We start from the raw sequence: 24,160 nt of genomic DNA on the forward strand, positions 1-24,160 counted from the left end.
GCATTCATATTTTTTCCAACTATAATTAACCACAGGTCAGGTATTGTGCTAAGGGCCTTAACCTATGTTGTCTCATATATCTCCATATAGGTATTACATCTCAAACAAGGGGAACACAGGATTAGGTTAAATAAATTGCCCAGAGTTACAAAGGTAGTATGTGGTGAAGGCAGGGTTTGGATAGGTCTGTGTATTAGTCAGGTTTCTAGGAGAATCAGAACCAATAGGGCATGTGTGTATGAAGAGCTTGGTTCTATTCACGTAGCTCATGTGATTTCGGAGGCTGATGAGCCCCACGATTTGCAGTCAGAAGGCTGGTCACCAAGGAGAGCTGCTGTTTCAGTTCCAGTCTGAGTCCAAAGGCCTGAGACCCAGGAGATCCAGTGGTGGGGTTCCTGTTCGAAGGCTGACAGCCTTGAGACATAGAGTGGGGTGATTTTTCCATTTAAGTCCAAAGGCAGGAAAAAGCTGATGTCCTGGTTCAAAGGCAGCCAGGCAGGAGGAATTCTCTCTTACTCTGAGACTCAGAGTCAGCTTTTTTGTTCTATTCAGACCTTCAACGGGCTGGGTGAGGGTCACCACATTAGGGGGAACAATCTGCTTTACTCAGTCTACTGATATACATGTTAGTCTCATCCAAGAACACCCAGAAATGCCTGGAGTAATGTTTGATCAAAGTACCTGGGCACCTAGTAGCACAGTCAAATTGAAACATAAAAACTGTTGTTGTATCTCTGACTCCAACTACTTTGTCATTTAAAAATATACTTTTTCTTCAATGAACACACACACTCTCTCTCTCTCTCTCTTTTTTTGTTTTTGCTTTCACACATGCCTTACTTAAATTATTCATGTTAGAGCTTCTTCTCCCGTTTTCTCTTCACCCAGTTACGTTCCCCTAACTGAAGATTTTAAAGGAAAAAACATTTGGATTCATTCTGTTTGCTCTCTGCTCTTTTCTTCCCCCAAGAAGATAAACCATCCAAGGAAGCTTCTTCTTTCATTTTAAAGGTTCAAAAAGGTTTTTTTGCTGCTAAAAGTGAGTTAACAACATCTAAAAGACTCCATGGGTACCCACTAGAGGTGCATATCAGGTGTTGAAAGAGTTTTCAAATTCACTGCATGCAATAGAAAAGAAGTGCTGGCTTTTGGTAGCAGGATTGAAACTTTCAGGTGTCTGCTTAGTATGCAGGGTATGTGTTCGTAAAAGTCAATGCACGATTAAAAGAAATATATTGTGGATGTTTTTAGGCCCTGGAGCAAATCCAAAATAACATCTGGGATTTTATATCTCCCAGGGGACTCCTCAAACTCATGAAATTCAGTCCCAAGAAGTCATAACACTCTGTTAGAGTGAAGGCCCAGGAGACTGGTAGCTCACTTGTCAGAGCACAAAGGAAATGAAAAGGAAGCTGCTCTTTCTGTCACACACACTTTCAATTCTTTAAAAGCCTGGGTGGATCCACCTAAGCTTGAAAGGTGATCAAATGCTAAAATTAAAGCTTTGGGTTTACAGGTTTTTTCCCCCCTTTTCTATCAGGGGAGTAGTAAGAGGACATGTCTTTTCTTCAAATTATTTTGAAGATGATAACTAGAAGAGTAGATAAAGCGAGACCACCTTTAGAAGGGAGTCCTATGGCCTGTATCATCAACTATGCACATTAACTAGTTAAACAATTAAACTGAATTCTGGGGGACCCTGGGTGACTCGGTCGCTTGACCATCTGGCTCTTGGTTTCAGCTCAGGTCATGATCTCAGGGTTGTGGGATCGAGCCTCTTATTGGGCTCCCCACTCAGCATGAAGTCTGCTGGGGATCCTCTTTCTCCCTCTGCCCATCCCCTCTTCTTGGGCACGTGTGCATTTTCTTTCTGTGTCTCTCAATAAATAGATAAAATTTTTGAAAAAAATAAACCCAGACTGTAAAACCATTCAAACTGCACAGATAACTTTGTTGGAAAAATTTATGTTCCAAAAGGAGCACAGATTCTTTTTTTAAAAATAGGCTCCACACCCAATGTGGGGCTTGAACTCAAGACTGGAGATGAGTCATGTGCTCTACTGATGGAGCTGGCCATGCACTCCCACAAATACTTAATGTAAGTGAATTGCTGTCTAGAAACAGACATTGCATTGTAGTTGCAGTCTTTAAGAGGCATTGATTTTCAAATTTAATGAAGGAGAAAAATTACTATAGTTCATATCCTACTGGCTGGTAGATATCTTCCTCATAAAGGTCCAAATAGCACTACAGTTTGCTTGGAATAGATTTTTATACATAATGCTTGGAATATGAGATGACTTCAGGCAATGGAACTAAGTTTAAAATGATTTAGGTTTTTTTTTTTTTTTCTGGTTTGATATTAGCAAGTGATCTCATAGTGTCATGAAAAGGATTCATTAGGGGGTGTGGGATAATGTGCTGGACATAGCCCAAGTAAGGTTAAATACCATCATCATCAACCAACCATCACTGAAAAGCGATTACTGTCCCTGGATCTGGGGATGCAAAGAGATAAGCCACATATACCCCTGACAGAGCTTAGAGCCCCATTGATGACTTACATGTACATATCAAGATGATACCAGACACTGGATATTGATGAACAACTGTTTGGACTATAATTTCTTTGAGGTGGGATAGACATGAATCCATCCTTAAGAGTTTTTGTTTTGTTTGTTTTGTTTTAACTAGTCTCAGTTGTAGAATCTGTAAAGAATATCTGACTCCAACATACAGTAGAAATACATTCTACTAAACTGATCTTCCACTACTAAAATATAATTTCCTTTTCGTATCTCTAGCCTTAGCCCAAAGTCTAACACATTGTAGGAATTTTGTCTCCCTGAGTTAAAATACTATCATTTTAACAGTTGTGAGCTGGAATACCTTATCAACTATAATCTCTCACTCATCCTAGGACAATTGCACCATTGACTGTGATGTAATTATATGGACATGATTCAATCCACACCTTTGTGTACAGGTCTGGATTATGCCTGTTAGAACCACCACATACATATAAAATGCTATATAAGTTACCTTTAAAACAAAAAGCAAGTATAGCCAATGTTGTGGTGATTTCTATGATCTTTGCCTGTATACATATACCAGCTATCCTGGTTATAGCTGTGTTTGCCCTGTTCCTTTGAGGGAATCAATGACAAATGCCTTTCTCTACATAAGATTGGTGGGACCAGATCCTGAAATAAGATGAAGTCAAGACAAAAGTATCAAGCAGTCTTGTTTATTTCAGGATGGAGGGTGAACCATTTAAGAGTAACAGGTGCTACATTTATATTGATTTTCTGGATTTTACTTCTCAAAGAGTCTGGAAAGAAGATTTGAGCAGCTCAGTCTGGATTTCTATTGATAACCCGCAGGGATGACTTGACTTTGCCCTCCCTTCAGCCCTCAATTCTTTTACCTTTGAAGCTTCTAGACCTGGGCCTCTCCTTGCCTTAGGCGAGAGAATGCCACTTGTCTTTGGCAGCTGGACAGTCCTGGAATGACAGCTGGCCACCCAGCTAAGTGACAGTGGCAGGAGCAAACATCCCAGACTGATAAGACTGATTATGCAGTGGCAACGAAAAAAAAAATCCTATCTTTCTGGGTTTTTTCTTTTATCTTTTTTTTTTTTTTTTTGTAATTGGTGTATTTCTCCGGCTGTGCAATTATGTTTCCAACAGAAGAGAGAGAATGGGCTGGCAAGAACCAATGTCCTCAGTTTGGGAGAGAAACTGCAATTCCTTCCGAGGCCAAAATAAACTGCAGGACAGAGAGAGTCATTACAGTGCGGTGGTTGGTCCCCAACAACTACAAACCAGTAGTTACAGCCTCAGGGGCGAAATTCTTCAGTCCACACCAGGCACTCAGGACGTGAAGACATAGGTATTATCTAGCCGGGCCCCCAGCTTTGAGACAGATGGATGTCCTAACCCCACAGGGCAGACAGTTGCCAAGTGTCATTTGGAAGACTGTCAGGAGCCCTTCCTAGCATTATCCTTTCGAAATCACAAGCAAGCGCCCCCATGTCTGGGCAGAATCTTCCAGGCTACAGTAAAGCTGTCCCCTTCCCCCATACCTATTCTTCCACGGATATTCTATGAGCCTATGACAAGGGAGAGAAACTAATCGTAAAACCTGATCATAAAAGCCTTCTCCTACTTGAAGACAGCGATTAAATATTCACTTAACCACGGTCTCCTAGCTTCATTGAAAACAAAAGAGGTTCTCCACTCACGCCCTTCCCACTCCACCAGAAGACGTATTTCTGGAACCGGCGCTGGCCATCCCGAAAGTTGCTATTTCCCTTAGTTGAGGGCGAAGTTAGCGAATCCGTGGCTGCGAAGTCTCCACTCGGGGGAGGGGGCGACGGCCAGGGCGGGGGAGAGCGGCGAGGAGGAGGAGGGACTAGAGGGAAGGACACTGCCCCCTACTTCATCGAGGTCGTTGCCTAAGCCGCCGGAGCCGCGGGTTGGGGTTTTGGGAGGGAGGAGTGGCGGCCGCGGCGGAGCGGCGTGGGCTCCGCACCCGCGGCTCGGTGCCAGCTCGGTACCTGGCGGGCCGGGCGCGCCTCGCAGGCCGGCCGCCCGGGGCGCGGAGGGTGTGAGCGCGCGCGCCCCCTCCGTGCCCGCTCAGCCTCGCGCGCGTCTCGGGGGAGGCTCCGCCGAGAGGCGCCCGGGGAGCCCGCAGCCTCAGTCCTGCCGCCCGCGGAGCTTTGTGCGGCGGCGGCGGCGGCTGCTACGAGTCCCACCTGCTGGCGGCGGAGAGACAAGGAAGGGGAAGAAGAAGAAGGAGGAGGGGCAGGAGGCGGCGGCGCGAGCCCACTCCTCCCGCCGGCGCCCACCTCCCGGGGGGGCTCCGCAGTCCCCAGCTCTCGGCCTGCACGCGGCCCCCGCCCCCGGCCCCGCACGGCCTGTCGTCCACGCCGCGGCGGCCGCTGCTGCAGCCCAGGCAGCCCGGCCCGGCCCGGCCCGCCTGGCCCGGCCGCCGCCACCGGGAGCCGCCGGCGAGTTTGAGGCGAGCGCGGGGCGCGCGGCGCCGCCTCGATGTGCCCGGGAGCCGCCTCGGCGCCCCAGCCCCGCTGAGCAGCCCCGAGCGCGCCGCGGCCGGCCCGAGAGGGCGAGCGGGGAGGCGCGGCGAGCCCCGGAGAGAGGGGGCGAGCGAGCGAGGAAGAGCGAGCCCGAGAGCGAGCGCAGGGAGCAGACACCATGCCGGGCTGGAAGAAGAATATCCCCATCTGCTTGCAGGCGGAAGAGCAGGAGAGAGGTGAGTGAGGCGACGGGGCGGGGGAAGGCAGGGAAGGGGGGTCCGGGCCAGGGGCCGCCCCCGGTGCCTCCCTCTCCCCCAGCTCCCCCCGACCTGTCCACCGGCCGACGGGGGAGGGGCGCCGCGCCCTCCCGGGCCGCGGGCGGAGAGGCGGCGCCTTGCGAACTGGACGAGATTTCTTTGGTGGGGAGGGGGTGGGGGGAGGGAAGAAGGGGAAAGAGGGAGGGGGCAGCAGCAGGGAACTTTTCGCCTGGGGAAAGATTTTGCAGGGGAAGGGGGGTGGAGCACGTAGGGGTTACTCTAGCTTCTCCAGGGCCCGCTCGCACGTGGAGCCCCGCGCGCCTGTCTATGGGGTGGGTGCTGGGGGGGCGGGGAGTCCTGCAGTGTTTTAAGTGACTTTTCAAACTTTCCTTCTCCCGCGGCCGCCTTCGCGGTGTCCCCGCCTCTGGCTGGGCTTCGATGGTGCTACGGTGCCCAAAGTTGCTGGTGATTGAGTGAGATGGAGGAGCAGGAGGAGGAAGAGCTTGGGGGCGGGAAGTGGGCGCTGCCGCAGGTCTCTGGAGGGGGAGGGGAGGAGGGGAATGCTATCCCTAGGCTGAGGGTCTGGGGCCGGGAGTGATGCCTAGGAGATGAGTTATGCCCTAGCGCAGTGCCCGCTGTCAAGTTAATACCGCAGGACTGCGGGCTTTTCATAATTACTGTCTATTTTCTTTTGTAAAGGCGGCTGTGCGTGCCAGGTTGCTTGTAGACCTTTTGTGCTTCTGCCTGACAAAGTGTGCTGGGCACGTTGCTTCTCAGTGAGTCGAGGAGAGGAAAGTTGAAGGCCCTTTGCACTTAAAAGGCTTAATTCTGTTGAGGTCATTCCATGCTGTTTGGATTGTGCAGAGGTTGGCCAGGGAGTTCAGCTCGGTAACCTGGATATGATGTACTGAGTGCACCAGAATTTCTTATTACCCCCCCCCCCCGCCCCCATCCCTGGGCCAAAGAGGTGTGCGCCGTGTCTGGGCTAGCATCCAGAGGGACCCTGGCTGGCAAGGTCCGTCAGGCTTTATTCCCCTGCTCCTCCCACCCCTGCCGGCCCTGGCTTCGAGGAAAACGCTTTAGAATTGGATGTGTTTCAGGATGCTGGGTCCGCATGGGCTGTGGCAACAGTCGGTGCTGAGGTTAAATGGTGCTGTGTGGGTGGGTGAGTGAGGAAAGCAGGAGGCGGCAAATCTGGTGTGTGGAGAAGGCAGAGCTTAAATTTCAGCAGCTTGATGGGCTGATATGGAGGGTGGTTTGGTTACTGGGCATGCCAAAAGTTTCAGGCTTTTGAAATAATGCTTACTGCTGAAGAGCCAATGTACTGATTTCCAGTTTTTCTCTAGGTGGCACAACCTGTCTTTGGTTTATATCCTGTTTAATGACTCAGGGAATTCATCCCTTTTTAACCACTTCCTTATAAGATACGTGCATTCATTTTCTAGCACTCTTTCTGGCAGGTGACCTTATGTTTACCCACTCAAAAGGCACCCTTGCTTTAGAAATGCCCCTGCTTTTCCCTTTAGTAAATCATATCTTTAAAGCTGCAAATGGTGGTACCAATAATTTATAACCAGGTAAAAGCACTAAATGAAAGCATTCTGTCAAGCATGGAGTGTCTGTCCTATCAACTATATGTCACAATGAACTTGGTGCTAAATGGATCTGTTTGCTAAAAAAAATTGCAGTTCTGCCAACAAGTTTTATCTGAATGCTGAAATGGGTAGATTTTGAGGTTGCAACAAAATGTACTTGTACGTCTTTTAGAAGTATATGTAACTTTGAAAGATGATCACCTAATCTGCTTGGTGGAGATAAGACTGAATTTCCTCCAGAACATAAAAATCTGAGTCAGAAATTGGGTATTCTACTTTATCTTTAACAATAGAAGAAGCAGGGATGTTTGTTACTTGGTGTCTTTTTACACCTTAAGGATTTCTTCTTGCTTATATCATGTGATGCTTTTCTAATTAGTATTGTTTCCAATTTGATTGTCACATTTCTTTTTGAGGTCCTGATCTATTGGAAATGTACAAATATATGTGGTTTGTTTCTTTTAAAATCTCCTACCTGCTGTTTGTGTTTTGGTTGTGTGTGTGTGTGTGTGTGTGTATGCAGATAGAAACACACATTTTTAAATTAACTGAGCTGCCTGCTTGATTTTTAATGCATATGTCAAAGGACACTTCTTGTAATTGGCTAAATTTTTTTGGTGAATATTATTGTAATGAGCAATGTTTTCTATTTGCATTTGTAATCAGCTTGTATTTAGCTTTTTTTTCCCCCTTGGAATTTATAACTTTAAATGATTCAGTTTTGAATTAGTTCTTGTTAAATATAAACAAAAATATTGAACTATCAGGTTGGTCAGGAAAGTAATGAACATAGAATAAGTACGTTTTAAATTTTGTCTGGGGATAACATTGGCCAAAATGCCAATTTCAAATATTATTAAATTCTAAGGTTGGTTGTGCTCATACAACCATTGCTTTTTCCCACATCCTCCTCCCACCCCCAACTGCAATTTCCATTTAAACATTCTAAAACCCATTATGGAGACTACTCTAGCATAACATTTTTTCATGTAGATTTTGTTTAGCTAAATCTCTTCCTGAAACTTAATGCAAATTAATACAGACTGCTAGCTACATTAAGGACCACATATTTGAACAAGTATTTCTTAGCATTATTCTTTTAAAAAAAAATGTTAATCTCAACGCCAAGATTTAGGGAAACTGCCTTCTTGGTATTATCGCATACAAAGAGAGAGTTGTATCATTTCTTCCCATACCTACACACCGTTCATAACTTGGGTTCATCTCGAAGGCTTCTGTCAAGATCATATTGAGTGAACTGTTGCTACTGCCTGCAGTGCTGAGCAGAGCAACTGTAACAGATAGGTTGTTGCAGTTAATGCAGTCACTTCCACAATGACCTATTAAGATTCACCCACATACAATGACATACTATTAAAATTCAGGACACTTTTATCTGCCCCCCACCCCTTTCTGCTGGAGCTGATAAACCCAATCCATTGAAAAGTCACCTAATGCGCTTCTGGGTAAATGTTTTAGGAGAAGAGAAATGATTCTGAAAACTGTTTAATATACCACTCGAATTAAATTAAGTAATGTATTAGTTGTTTTAATCTGCTTATTAGTTTATCATGTGTAATAGAAATACAGCTGTTAAGGAAAGTCTCAGTAATTAAGGATGCTTCCTTTGCCTTGTAGTTTCCCTTCTGATTTCTGTGGCTTTGGTTAGTAAATTGTGTGTGTGTGTGTGTATTCGTCAGGGGAAAATGTATGCATTTTGTATAGCTCTCTTTCTCTTCGTGTTTCTGTTCTTGAGTTTTGGAGGCATACAAGTAAACTTGAGAACTTCCCTTTGGACTTCTGCAGAAATTATCATGTCTGGGGTTTTGCTTCCGTTCTGTTAACTGAGAATATTTGGATCTCTGTAGATACAAAGAATTTAGTTTTTATGAAGTACCTATGAGAAAGCACAGGTGGTTTAAGTAGTGTGCTTTTATTATATCTTTGGTTCATTTCATTTTCTGCACCTTAAGGAGATCTGGTCTCTATTCTATACAACCTACTTATCAAAAATTTCAGTTTGAAATTTGACATTTCACTGGGGAGTGCTGTGGGGAAAAGAGAAGAAGTCAAAATGCATGGGAAGTCAGCTATGCGTTGGGCATGGTGTTGGACACTTCACATGCATTATTTGGTATAAATCTTACCACATGCCTGTAAGGTAGGTATTATTATTTCCCCTGACAGATGAAGCAACTGATGCTCACAGAATGGGGGGGGGGGGGGGGGGAAGAATGCTTAAAGTTAAAAATCCACAACTCAGGGCACCAGTTTCTAAAGAAATAATGCAAAAAAAGAAGTTAAGTTACATTTCTTGAGATGAAATTTTTAGCATAATTATCTACAGATACACACACAGATAAAACATGCATTTTTTAGACCAAATAAACTGACACTAAATCTTTCATCAAGAATTCATCAAAAGGGTTTTTAGTTACATATAGTGAGACAAAACTTCTAAAGTATATTTTGGGCTTTTGACAAACTGACCAGCTAGGTTTATTAACTCTAACAATAAGGATTAAGGTATCAACATATTTTTGAGGAGAATTATTTGACTACACTTAAAGATAATCATTTAAGAGAATGGCTCTTCCACCAAAGATTTGATAATTCCATAGTTTTCCTTCTTTCCAAAGAGTATTTGCCATGAAGGCAAGAATTAACAAGAATTAGTTATTTTTCCTCCCTGTGACAAACTGGGAAACTACTGTATTGTTAATAGCCATTGTGCATTTGCTTTTTTGCCAACATTTTATTTAATTAAAGCCATCCATCCGAACTCTCAGCCTAGCTATCAGAAGGCTCAGTAGCCAAACAAAGGGACTTCAGATAATACTTTCTTCTGCAGTAACCTGATTGGTTTTTTTCACCAAGAAAAAGAAGTATCAACTTAAGCTGGTAAAGGATATTGAGAATTGAATATCATTGTTTTAAAAACTGTTATATTAAATGTTGCAGGATGGCTGATGCCTTAAGGCACTTAGGATCCGATCAGCTTATTTTCAGTTAAATTATAATTGTAGTTTAGTAATACAAAATACAATAGTAATAGTGATACAAAGTAACATGTCTAACAGAACAACATTCAAATGCAAAAGCAAAAGCTGGGTTTGAAGTTTATTTGAAGTTTTAAAGTTTATTTGTTGGGGGGCCTGGGTGGCTCATTGGTTAAGCATCTGCCTTCGGCTCAGGTCATGATCCCAGGCTTCATGATCCCTGCTGGGCAGGAAGCCTTCTTCTCCCTCTCCCACTCCCCCTGCTTGCGTTCCCTCTCTCCCTGTGTCTTTCTCTATCAAATAAATAAAATCTTTAAAAAAATAAATTGTATTTCTTTATAAATTCAAAGTTTGTCTAAATATAAATATAAACACCTACCAATACGAATTTCCTTAGTCAAGAAACCTACTTGTTTAGGCATGTCAGTGACCAAAGGGTACAGTCAGTTTTATGGGAATGTTAATGTTCTTTAAATATATTTGCCAATTAAAATGCACCTGATTGACTTTCTTACTGCCTCTCATTTCGACAGTGATTAAATTTAGGCAGCAAATCAGGTGTTGAAAATAATGTGAAGACGGGGTTAGTATCCCAGCTGGGTTCCTTAGCTCCACCCAGCACCGTGGTGGACAAGGTACTGGAAGTCAAGCAACAGTGGGTTTAAATCCCTTCAGCCCTCCCTAGCTCTGTGGTCTCTTAAGTCCTCTAAGCCCTTGTATTCTCTTCTTGAAGATGAGGACAAATCACATCGGCCTCACGGGAGGATTCAATGAAATTAACAAATGTGGAATTTATGACAGTATCTTTGATATAGTTCCGGGCTCGGTAAGAGCAGCTCATTATTTTTATGACATCTTGATATAGATCTGTAAACGTAACGCCTCAAGGTGTCCTGCTGATGAAATGATGAATTTTTATTCTTTAAAAACTTCATAAACCAGTAAAAAAAAAAATCGAGTGTTTTGTGAAAAGCTGTACTAAAACACAGAATGATATGGAGGCGAGGTCATTGATACATTCTAGTCTGGCTGACATGAAGATGAAGAAACTCTTAAAGCCACTTTTTTCATACATTTAGCAAACTTTTATTAACCACTAACTGCCATGTTGGGTACTGGGGATGAGAAAATCATGGTTCCCATGTTCAAGGAGATTATTATTATGTACAGTTAGAGAATCATGGATCTGACAAATAACTCAGTACAGCCTCTCTTCTGTAAAGATTAGTGCCAGGGGAGCAGAGAAGAGGGATTACCTGTCTGAGGAGGTGGTACAGAGGAAGTGTTAAAAGACTTGAAGGAAGGAGAGGAACTTAGAAGGTTAGGCGGGGAGGTGAGGGTAGAAATTTCAGGCAATGGGCGTGGTGTACTCCAAAGCATTGTAGAATAAAATATGCCAGGAACCACTGTTGGTTTCTTAAGGGGCTGAGGTGTAGAATAGGACCATACATATGGAATGTAGGGTATGAATATGCATTTCCCCATGAGGTGGGGAGGCTAGGTGGAGAAGATGAGACCAGAGAGGGCCAGATTTGGAAGGACTTCATATGTCAGATTGACGAGTTCCCATTTTCTCCATCAGGCGTTGGGTTAAATGAAGGTTTTCTGATAAAAAAGTGAAGGGATCAGATTTATATCTTGGAAGGGTCACCCTAGAGGCAAGGAGAAAATATTCAAAAAGGGAAGCACTGGAGGGGTGGGGTCACCGGGAGGCTATGCCCTGTTTCAGGCCATGCGATGTCCTCAGGAGGAGGACTTGGTACACAGGTGAATGTGGGAAACATGGCGGCAGGGGGTAGAGGGGGTGGTGGTGGTGGTGAGGGACCATGTAGGTCTCTGCTTTAGGTCGCAGTTAGAGTCAGAGTCGTATCATAAATTCCAGTGCTTTGATATAGAGACTGGTATTCTTTCTACCTCATATTGCCTTTATTTTGTCTTCACCAATTTTATGTAGGGGAAAAAATGTAAACATCATCTGATAGAACAATGTGAAAATAGAGGGCCACTAAAGTGATTGGACCATGGTGGTAGCTTAATGTGCACTAGTTTATTTTTTTTTTAATTATGTAAAATTTATATACTGTCTAATTCTAAAGGAAAAGTAATTCTATGCATTAACCTTCTATAACTAATATGGAATTTTAAGTGGTTTTTTTTTTAATTGAAAGAGAAAAGTAGTAGTCATGTGACTACTACTTTTTTTCCCCTCATAATAGAATTGGGTGGAGTTTTTAATATTGTTTTCTGAAAACAGCTAAGTACTCTGTGAATTAAGTTTAAAAATGCTTCTTATACGGGATTCAAAATTAGAAAACTGGGGTTCAGGTGCTCTCTTAGCCATATTCCTGATTGTTTGGCCTAGCCACAGACTCCCCTCTGAACCTCCTTTTTCTCATCTGTAAAACTAGGATGATTCTTGGCATACTGACCCCCTGGGGTTATGTTATGGGGTAAAAGCTGTTATATTACAAAGGGGAGAAGTAAAAAGTAAAAATCTAATTTTCATGGCACCTTGTTGGCTTAGTCGGTAGAGTATATGACTTTTGATCTTTGGGTTGGAAATTCGAGCCCCAAGTTGGATATAGAGATTACTTAAAAAAGTATCTTTAAAAAAATCTTAATTCAGTCTTCCAAAATGAAGTTCGGCTGTTATGAGGTTTCTCCATTAGGCTTCCATTTGTTACAAAACAACTCAAATGATGCAACTAAATGACAACACCTACAAAGCTGCACAGTCAAGACAGCCTCTTCCCTGATAATCCGGCTCAGACTCCAGGTGCACCAGGCCACCTGTGCCCTGTTGTTGAGTTTCTGCCTCCCTCCAGTCCCGGCTTCTGATCTCAACCCAGTGTCTAAGGGACCATTACTTCTCACATTGAAATCATGTATAGAACCTTTTTACTGGAGAAAAAATGTCTTGCAGATCTTTACTGCTGAGTTCATTTTTATTTTGCCACTTAAATATGTACTAACATAAAACTGGGCCTAAACTCCTGATGCTTATTGCTCTGGTACAACCACAGAACCAAAACAGATTTTACAGATGAAATACAAAAAAAAAACTAGTGAAAAATCAATAACTTTCAAATTAATGACATTTATTTTTATGTGACTGGATATTATTTGCCTGAAACTAAATTCGCTCTTGGAGTGTGAATGTGGTCCTTGCCGCTGTGGAAAGCAAATTGTCCCATGTTGCTTTGGAAAGTTATATTGTCACTTTTTCTTTTCTTTTTTTCTTTTTTTCCTGGCTGAACTCCTTTGGAACCTTGGTTTTAACAATCTGTTGTCACTTGGTCTTTCCTGGGCATGAACACATCATTTACATGTGAAGTCCTCCATTCTTACTGGTCTGTTTTGCATCAAAGTAATCCTAAATACAAAACCCAGTATTGGCAATGCAGTTAGTAGCAATGTTAGGCTGCGTGCTGATCTACCTTAGTGCTGCTGCTGCTGCTTCTCCTTCTTCTTTTTTTAAGATTTATTTGTTTATTTGAGAGAGAGAGAGTGCCTACACGCAAGTGAGTGGAAGGGCAGAGGGGGAAATGGACAGAGCTAATCTCATGACCCTGAAATCACATCGTGATCTGAAGCCAAGAATCATAGACTTGATTCCCCTGAGCCATCCAGGCACTCCCTACATTAGTGCTTCTTACACTACACCTGGTGAAGGGCTCTTTTTTATCCCAGTCTGATATGTGGTCCTATATAGCCCAGTGAGTGTACTGTGTCTCACCGGAGTCATCTGAGTCTGGCCACACCTGTATTTGTCCCTACCCCGTTTATAGACAAATGAGCTCATTAATCCTAGACTTGGATGTTGGGGCAATCCCATCTTCCTATATGAATTTCTGAACACCTGTCTTCATTTTCAGTATTTAGGTAACCATGGACAAGTAATAAACAGTTTCCTGATTGACACTCACCACAGACCATTCTTTGAAGAGTACCGGTTTTAAATATGTTTATGTAGTTGGGGGTAGGGAAGAAGGTTCAGAAGGATGGAAGAGAGGTGTGTGTTAAAATGTGCATACTAGTTTTAAGATATACAAATGAAACCATTTATTTTCTCTAGTGGCTCCCACCTTGCCTTTGAGATCCCATTTATATTAAAGATGGAAGACATCTGGTCTTATTAATTAATAAGTCTTCAGTTTAAAAACTCTTTGGTCATTGCTCTCATTTCTCAAGGGTTTTCTCTTCCCTCCTTCTCTCTATTCATTGTGTGACCCTCACTGCGTCCACTGCTCTAGACTTGGCATGCTTAGTGACCGGGCGTTGTGCCCTGGTCTCCACTGAAATGAGACTGTTCCTGTTTCGTCTTTGAATGTCATCCTGGCAGCTGATTTGGACTTCCTGGACCTTGCCATTGTCTCTACTTGTAGCCTGTGACCTTCTTGTCAAAACTAGGCCTTTTCTAGGTACCAGTCCTGCAAAGATTTCTGCGTCCCTCCTGGGAGCCAGTAAGCACTTAACTCTTTTCCTTGAATCATGATGGAGTTTGTGAGATCTCGGGAGGCACCCTCATCTGCCTCTGTCCTACAGCATCTTCTGTGGATACCACCATTGTATTGTTCTGATGCTAAGTGTGTTGAGTGCTGCCTGTGGCAAATAACCATTGATGAGGGTCTTTGGTCAAAATCTGCACCAACACCTGCAAAACTCCACAGGTGTTAGATATTCTTTCCATTTGTACTTGTCAGGGAGTGTGGAGCCCTTGCAGGTATTGGACACTTATATCTGATCATTTGTTCCCGTGCCCCTTCCTGTGTGTCCCCCCCCCCCCCCCACCACCCAGTTTTCTGCTATACCAGCTGTCTGGAGTGGCTTCAGTGACTTGAAAACTTAAAACTAGAAGGGTCAAGAGTCAGAAGGGTGAGTGAGTGATTACAGGGAAGAGTCCTGTTCCCATTTCAGATGGGTGTCTTTCCCTAAGATCTGAATGTCACAGAGAAAAGAAACAAAGCAACCCAGAGATGATGTAGCTTGAAGCTGGAGAGTCATTTTGACCAGTACCTTCTATTGGTCTCCCTGGTATGCACACCTCTCTCACTTAATAGTTTAATAACTTTACTATTACTATTTACTAGAAATCCGTCCTTTATGTTGCATCAGCAAATGTGTGACCATGAGAACTGACATATTTCTTCTCACGACTGCATAATTGCAATGTGCATTAACTGTTAGATACTGATGTGTTTTAAAGGTTTACCTTGTATTTTGAGTAAAGATGTTTAAAAGAGATCCCTATATTCCTAAGACTTCTGGTGTAAATTGATGTTAGAATCATTATTTTACTAAGTGTTCATTTTGTTTTCACAGTTGTCGAATATAACAGACAATATGCAAATTGGATACAGAGTTTGACAGCATAAATAAGCAGTCTGTGTTTTTTTGGTACAGTTCATCACTTGAGAAAAAGTTAAGGAAGATAGATTTTATGTGTTAGTACATTAAACAACAATAAAATGGTAGGAAATAACATAGGTGAATATTCAGATAATACAGTAGTATTTATTGGCTTGTTTATTGGGATATATAATCTGTGAATAATTTTCCTTCTTGATATCTTCTAGCATCAATTATTTATAACTCTTATTACTGATATTCATAAATTCCATGACAAAGACTGAGCAGAGTATGCGACTGTGCTTGTGAAGTCACACTTCGACAGTCAGAAGGATTTCTACCCTGCCCACTTCAGAAGTGTCAAGATTGTTGACCAAAAGCGAATGGCATCTAAAATTAGATTTCTCAGATGAATTCAAGTGTTTCTTTTTAAATGTATAATTTTCTAGTATGTGCAGAGCACATTTTCATTAAATGAAAACCTTGAACAAGGCAATGTAAATTTAGTTTTTTTGTTAATGTTTCACTTTTTTCCCCCCTATAATTTTAGTTAGGAGAATGAAAAATTGCCAGGCTAGAATCAGACACCTGTAGGGTTGCTGTATCTGTTGAGAAAGCACCTCATCTGGCTTTGTTCGTGAACTTGAACTGATATGATGTGTGTGTGTGTAAAAGCCCTACCAATGAAGAGTAGTTTTGTTTTCTCATCAACAGTACATAATATTATTGGGTGTGACCCGGGTTCTCCATTCAATGACTTCATTTACTCAAAACCCTACCCTTTCAGTCTCTACACATCATACTGAAAAAGGAAGGGGGACGGTGTCCTAGTCTTCTTGGGATTTCACAAAATACCACAGACTGAGTGGCTTAAACAAGAGAAATTTATTTTCTCACTGTTCTGGAGGCTGGAAGTCCTTGATCAAGGTGTCATGTCAGTTTCCGGTGGCAGCTCTGTCCTTGGGTTGCCAACAGTGTCTTCTCACCATGTGTGCTCACATAGCCTTTCCTTGGAGTATGCATGAGTGTGGAGGTGGAAGGGGTGGAGAAGACTGTCTTCATATAGGGACACTAAATCCTGTGGGACTGGGGCCCCACTCTCATGATGCCATTTAACCTTAATTACTTCTTTAGAGGCCTATCTCCAGGTATAGCCATGCTGGGAGTAAGGGCCTCAACATAGGGACACAAATATTCAGTCCACAACACACAGGAAGAGAAAATTAGTCCATGGTTTATATCACGTTCCTGTACATTTCCTCCTTCAGCGTCTGGAAACTGCTCCTTTGGGACAGAAGATGTACTTCGAAGATGGTTTAAAATACAGCCTCCCAGGTTTTTGGCAGGTTTCCCACTGAGTATCTGTGTCCCCTCCATTTGAATCTGGGCAGGCGTGTGGCTGCTTTAACCAACAGGGTCCCCTGGACTGGATGCCATGTGCCTGCTGAGGCTGGGGTTCAGCAGACAATGCAGCTGCCGCCTTGTTGGCTGGAACACTTATGTTTGGAGCCCTGAGCTACCGGCTGGCTCTCCTGCTTCTGACGAGCAAGTGGGTTCTGTTGTAGAGGGCACATGTAGGTGCTCTCGCTGGCAGTCCTGGTCCTCAGTCTTCCCAGCGTAGGCCCTGGACAGGTGCATAAATGAGCCTTTGGAAAATTTGAGCCCACAGTCGTTAAGTGCTCTGGCCTTCAAATCTTCCTAGCGGGGGCCCCAGACCATCATGGAATCGATACAGGCCATTCTCTCTGTGTCGTGTCCAAATTCCAGACCTACAGACGCTATTAGCATAATTAAATGGTTCTTAAAAAGCAGCTAAGTTTCAGGGTCATTTGTGACATGGCAGTAGTAAGTGGAACAGATGCTGTGTGGCCCCTTTTTGGATCCCTTACCTCCTGTTCTATTGCACACTCTGGAACTCCTTGTTTATCATCAGCAAAACCCTTTATATCCTCAGTGTCCTCCGTGAACTTCCCCTTCACTTGCTGGGTCTGACCTGTGGCTTGCCGTCAGGGCATTTCTTCCTTTGTATTCTTTCACCTTCTGCTGGAGGAGGATAGGAGGTCTTTTTTGTTCTTCTTTGCTATTTCCTGGCTGTTGTCCTTCCCCCGCCTTTCAGAAAATGCCTCCTTTTGAATCTCATGCCCTTGCCCTCTACAAGCCGCTTCTCCCCTCTCTTGGCACTTCCCTGCCGTGTGTGGCCGATTTCCCTCCTGGCTCTCTGCCACTTGTACCATACTCTTTCTGTCACCGTTCTTGTGAGTTCACTATTCCTATAAATCATCCCTCTGGTTTCTTGGTTTCTCCGTCCTGTGTCTTTCTCTCTTTCAGGGGTTGTAGCCACCATGGTACCTCTGTTTCCTGCTCCTGGGACCACATCTTCAGTGGCCCTTGCTGTTACCAGAATGAGGTCCAGTGGCCTCTGGGGTCTGGAAGACACTTTTAGACGGTCTGTGAGGTCTGTTTCCATGATAATACGAAGACGTTGTTTACCTTTTTAGTTTCCTTGTCTTGGGAGTGTACAGTGTTCTTTTCCAGAAGCCGCCTGGAATGCATGCTTGCATACTCTTGTGTTTAAAACTTTCCTGTTTGCATAGTGATAGGTAAGTACAAGTGGACATAACTCGCGTAACCAGTAACTTTTTGGGTCCCTCACTCATTTCTCAGAATGTAAAGCCATCCTGAGACCAGTATGTTGGAGACTAGCTGCCCTGAAATGTGTCATGAACTGTGACTGCCGCCCCCCATTACCTCATTTTCAGGCCTTCTGCTGTCCACATGGCACCTGTCTTCCTGTTACCCTGAACTCCAGTGACCTTCAATCCCAGGAGAGCCCAAGACCTGTTGACTCTCCCCTCCTTAGACGGACTAGCCACGTGCTTCCCATGTCTTCGTCTACCTTCTACCTAACTTAAATTCCTCTTCCATCATATAAGCAGTCTCTTAGGTGGATTCTTCGTTTCCTCATCCCTCTCTCATTTTGTAGAGCTCCTCCTGGTTGGACTCCACTTGCTACCACTCTGGTTTCTTCCTGTGCCAATTAATGTGGTTGGAGAGAAGCATTGCGTCAAGCTGACTGGTTTCTCTTGAGTTTTGGAATCACTGATCCCCAGTGGAATCACTGATCACGCTGCCGGCTTATCAGGCTGCACTTTCTTGGTCAGTTCATTCATGCTGCTGCTCTCCTAGATGACTAATGCCTCCCACTCTTCCCTGTTTCCTCGAGCCTTCAACACCTCCTCTTCCATTCTCACCCTCTGCTGAAAACTTTGCTTCCTATTTCCATTTTACGTAGAAAATAGAAGCAATTAGAAGAGAATTTCTGTCTGTGTCTCTGCTCATATATTCCGTGTTCACTCCTGTTACTGTGGTCGAACTCTCTGCTCCTATGCAAGGCCAGGGCTCTCCTGGTGCTCAGGATCCCATTCCTTCTCCAGGACATGGCTCCAGCATATCCTCCCCTCTCTCCAGTGTCATCGGTGTCCCCCTCTGCTGGATTATTGTCACTCTGCATAGATCCAGGATGTTCTTTTCCCTCTTTCTCAGTCCCTCCAGTTACCACTACAATTTTCTCCTCCTCTTAATAGCAAAATCCCTTGAGAGATGTCCCTATTTTCACTCTGTAATAGTTCTTTATTCTCTCTTGAACCAAGTCCAAGCCAGTTTTTGTGCCCTACGCCATCTTCTACCAAGATAAGCAATGACCTCCATGTTGTTACATCTAGTAGTCAGTTCTCAATCACGTATCCCTGGGCCAGTCGGCAGAATCTGAGATAATGAACTACTCCCGTTCTGCAAACACTTTATTCACGGGGTTGTTGGACTTTCACATTGTCCTACTTTTCCTCTTCCCTCCTTAGCTCCTCCTTTTTGGTCTCTTTTACTGTTTTTTCCCCTCAGGTCCTTGATGTCTAAATAGTGGAGTGCACCAGCATTTGGCCCTTGTACCTCCTGTTCTTTTGTGCTTTTATCCAGTCTCATTGATGATGCTGGCACTTCCCCAATTTGCATCTTCAACCTACTCCTTTCTCTTAACCCCAGGCTTCCAGATTCCCTTGACTCTCAACATCTCCATTCGAATGTCTCACAGGCTGGCATCTTACACCTAAAATGTCCAAAATCAAGCTTCCGACATGCTCCCTCAAGTCTGTTCCTCTCTGGTTTTTGCTCATTTTGTACGTGGCAGGTCCATCTTGCTGCCTGCTCACAACAAAGCCTCACGTATCTCTTGGATTTCTCTACCTCTTCATACTTCACATCTAGTGTGTGAGAACATCCTGTTGACTCCACCTACAGGACGTGTCTATAATGTGATCATCATCACCTACCTCTACCATGTCCAACTCAGCCACCATCACCTGTGTTTACCTAGATCATTGCATTTTCCTCCTAACTGGATTTCTGTTTGCCCCCTTGTCCTTTGTTCTTCTAACAAGTCACTGCCAAACAGCCAGAGTAATACTTTCAAAAGGTGTCAGATCTGCTCAAAAAACTTTCGTGGCTCCCTGTCTCACCCAGAGTGAGAATCCAGGGAGAAGGCCCTCCATCACCAGGCTCTGTGTAGTCTCTGTTACCCATTTGTCCTTATTGCCCTGTTCCAGCTCCCTCCTCTCATCTATTGCAGTCACACTGGCCTTAGAAACACCCAATTTGTTCCCGTCTCAGGGTCTTTCTTTGCACCTGCTCTTCCCTCTGCTTGTACAACTTCCTCTCTCACCTTCTTCAAGTCTTTGCATAATGTCATTTTCCTAGTGAGGCCTTCCCTTACTACCTTACTTGAAATTGCAACCTCTTCAACACTCCTCTTTCTTGCTTTAATTTTTTCCATAGGATGATATGACAAACTATTCACTGGGCTTACTTATTTGTATACTGTATATTCCTATTGTTTATTGTTAAATAATAAGAAGGCAGGGATTTTTGTCTGTTTGGTTACTGCTGTATCCCTAACATGCAGAAGAGTGCTTGGCTCATAGTAGGTTTGGTGAATTGACAGCAAGATAAATGATTTTCAGATGAGAGTAGTTGTGTTCACATGGAGATTTTCCATTGCTTTTCAGGGCTTAGGTTTGAATGTAAGGATTTTGACTCTAGGGGAAGAAGAACCAGGAACCATTTTGGTACCATGTTATTCCTGGTCTCCACTGTGGAGTTGAAGAAGAATTGGAGACCTAAAGAGACTACTCCTACCCTGAGAAAGGTAGCTGGCAGATGACCAGGGAGCTTCTCTTCTGTCATTGGCAGTCTGTGGGCTGGCCCTTGAAAAGTGCCCTTTCACGTCTAAGGCTACAAATATTTTCTGCTTAAATATGCCCCTGTTGATGATATATTAGATGGGTTTTTTTTATTAAAGATTTTTTTATTTATCTATTTGATAGAGAGAGATCACAAGTAGGCAGAGAGGCAGGGGGAAGCAGACTCCCCACTGAGCAGAGAGCCCGATGTGGGCCTCGATCCCAGGACCCTGAGATCATGACCTGAGCCGAAGGCAGAGGCTTAAACCACTGAGCTACCCAGGCACCCCTAGTAGATGGTTTTAAAGCAGAAATGATAGAGGAATGTTTTACAGTGAAAATCTTTTTCTTGATATTTTGAAATACGGTGGTTATTGTATCATCACCTGTGTGGTTGTCTTCTTATTTGTGTCCACACTGCCTACTGTCCATACTGCCTACCATCGTGCAGGCACTGGGTGGATACTTAATATTTCTTGAATGAATAACGGGAACCAATGGGTTGGCATTATGAAAAATCATGATGGGAAAGAGATAGACCTAGTGTAGAGTATATTAGAACTTAGTTCCAGGTCATACCACTGGATTATATTTTACAGTTGCTTTAAGTAAACAAAACAGAGCAAAACTTTTTCGTTATGTATGGTATTTGAAGAAGTTGTGCCAAAGACAAGGTGGTTTTTTAAAGTAAATATGAATAGTTTACACATTTTCTTATCTATACTATTTTTTTTTTTTGTTGTTGTTGTTCTTGATTCTTAAAAAAGTACGGAAGGCAACATCCTTTTAACAGCCTCTTTCTGGCCCTAGATGAGTCCAGTTGGTTTTACTAGTGTGTAATAACATGCCACTAAAATGAAGATTAGTATATTTTACTCAGTTTTTTCCTAAGCCAATTCATTGCCCTCTGATGGAATGAAATAAAAAAATGGCCTTTAATTGAATAATTTATTATGCCATTTGTTTTTCCTTATTATCAAATACAGGAAGTAGTACTTAATCAACTTCCTTGTTTACTACTGAAACCGAAAGGCTGCATAGTTAGATGGCAACCCTATTAGGGAATGCTTATATATTTTTTAGGAAAACATTTATAATGTTATTATATAGCATTGTGCTTTGTTCTAAGGCTGCATTTCATATATACATGCATTCTTAACTACATTTTTTTTCTTTAGATACAGTTGATTGCATGGTAGATAATCTCAAATTTCAGCATAATCATGAATCATACTTAGATTAAGGCCATTGGTTTAATGCAATAGTCCCTCCCACCCCCCGCCCCCAAAGCATCTCTTAAACAACCAATTTTCCCAGGCTCCTATTTCATGTAAACTGTCATTTGACTGCTCTTCAGTGCTTCTTGTCGTTCTAAGACCCATTCTCTATTTCTTCCTACATTCCCAAGGTATCTGCTTGGTTTCCTCCCTTCTCCCCCTATGATGGAATATCAAAATAACAATAAATTCTGATACTCCAAGATGTTTTCTATAATGCCTGGTATGATAAATCTCATGTATTCAGTAAACACTTGTTGACTGATTGATCTAAACCCCTACTCCTCCTGGAGTTTAACCTAAGGAAGACTCTGAATGAATCAAAGGCCCCCCATGGATTCCTTATCTTTTCAGGTTTGGAATGTATGCAGCAGATATGGGAAAAACATTTGGTGATCAAAATAATGCTTTCTATTATGGAAAAGCAATTTGGGCAACTTGATTTTGCTGCAGGATAATTAGAGATGTGAGCTTCTAGAATCAGAAATGGATTTAAATGCTAACTCTCCCACCTTGAATGGCTCCTCAGTTTGAGGCAAACTCTATGACCTCTCAGTTTCTTCTTTTGTAAAAGGACCCATAATAACACCTACCTGGCATGGTGATAGTAGATTTTAAGAGTTTCTGTAGAAGTAACTGTCGTCTATATATAGAACTGTGATGGCAGCTATATTTAGAATGTGAAATCTAGGTGAATATACTAATTGCAAGATCACATACAAGAGAAGTTGCGCTTTCCAGGTTATTGTGCGAGAGGCAGTTAGCCGGGGATTGTTGTAGAAGGTGGGGGTTCCAGGATGTCTGGACATCCCTGTATCTCAGGAGGAGAAGAGTTCACAAATGTTCACAGATTTCTCATGCTAAAATAAATATTTGCTAATGTTAACAATTGGTTACAAAAATTTGAAAAAACAATGATCAACATAGCCTACAAACTTAACTAGGCTAATCTGAATCAGATTTAAGGGCTCCAAAGTCACTGTGGAATTCTACATATCTGGATAAAAGGATTGATTATAAAATCACCTGCCTCTGTTTATTCTGTGGCTGATAGGTGGTTCAGAGAGACATCAGGCTCTTGAATCACAATTTTTCAGTTCTCTTCCTGACAGTGACTTCATTTGAACAATAGCTTTGTTCAGTGTAAGGCTTTTGATACATGTTAAACCAAGGCGATAAAATAAGCATACCAACCAGAGTATTATCTTTCAGTGTAGGGAACCTACAAAGATAGGATGATTTGGATTTTGTTTCAACACTTCAGTTAATGACTTACAGATAAATACAGAATAAAACCAAGCAAAAAACCCCTGCAGAGATGCTCTTTGGCTTGAGGTTGTGTCCAGCTTAACCTGGTAGCTGAGGGAATGCCTTTTGCCAGCTCAGGACTCTTCTACCCCCAACCCTGCATTATTTGTAGCTACTCTGAAGGGCCTGCTTTTCCACTGTTGACTGATTCTGCTTTGTTCATTATCTAGCACAGGTCTAATCTTCCAGGGGAACTGCTGCCTGGGGGAACTTGGTTTGTTACTGAAATCAATGCTGAGGGCTCTGCTCACTTGGTGCTCTGTGGTAGGGATGGGAGGTGTGAGGGATCTGCTGCAAAAGTACAAGTCTAAATGGATGCAGTACATCACTGGAATAAATAAGGAGCATGGTGTAACTTAGCTCAAGCCTTCACACATAACTCTTACCACAGTAGACAAACCTTAGAGTGGAGGTCTTTAAAAATCTCTCTGTAGAGTGTATTGGCCCCACCCCTAGTAAAGGACGTTGAATAACCAGCCTACCTGGGAAGCAGATGATTGGCTTCCATAGGAGTCCCACCCCATGTTGTGGTCCAGCTCAGCTCTTGGTGATTGGGCTTGACATGACTGCCAGATCCCTTCATTCCATCTTTAGGCTCTTCCAGGGTCCCAGTTGCATGATGCTTCCTTCTTCCCCACACCACCACGTGGCCCGAGTCCTGCCAGTATCCCTGAAGGACTCCTGCCTGGTTTGTGTCTCCTCTAGTCCTTGGTCTTTTCCTGGGTTTTAAGTGTATGTGTTGTCCAGGATCTTCCGGAATCCCAGAATACTGATTTTAGCTTCTTATTAGATAGAACCTGATGTTTCCCTCGTTCCCTTCTTCCTGTCTGAGCACCCCAGACTAACTCTGAAATTAGTTTCCTCTTATATTCTTTGGAAACTAGTACCTGTAGAAATTTCCCAGAGTGCTTATTTCTGCAAAAGTCTATTGTGCCTCTGGTTTGGGTTGAGCTGAGAAGGGGCAAAGCTGTGTGCATTGGTTGCCAAATTTGATTGACCGTGGGACACTTGCTGTTGGAGCATCTTGGTGGGTATAGTTCAGAACATACCTAGAGAAAGGCTACCAAACACAGTAGGTAGAGATATGTTGGACTTGAAAAAAATGTTAA

The 24,160-nt window shown here is 43.2% G+C and overlaps 1 protein-coding gene across 7 annotated transcripts in view; it reads left to right on the forward strand.

Annotated features, from left to right (window-relative positions):
• Window positions 1–5,097: 5,097 nt before the first annotated feature.
• The window catches only part of GRIP1 (glutamate receptor interacting protein 1), a 674,728-nt gene continuing 655,665 nt past the window's right edge, over window positions 5,098–24,160 (forward strand). For 6 of the 7 annotated variants that reach the window (XM_082740981.1, XM_082740983.1, XM_082740971.1 and 3 more), the window contains exon 1: window positions 5,098–5,271. In XM_082740981.1, the coding sequence (XP_082597107.1) occupies window positions 5,214–5,271 (58 nt within the window). In that variant the 5' untranslated portion in view covers window positions 5,098–5,213. Of the gene's footprint in view, window positions 5,272–8,974; window positions 9,049–24,160 lie in introns of those variants that run through there. The other variant, XM_082740975.1, reaches the window with a different exon arrangement.

Source organism: Mustela nivalis, assembly GCF_964662115.1.
Source record: "Mustela nivalis genome assembly, chromosome: 7".
In the NCBI taxonomy this organism is placed as follows: Eukaryota; Metazoa; Chordata; class Mammalia; order Carnivora; family Mustelidae; genus Mustela; species Mustela nivalis.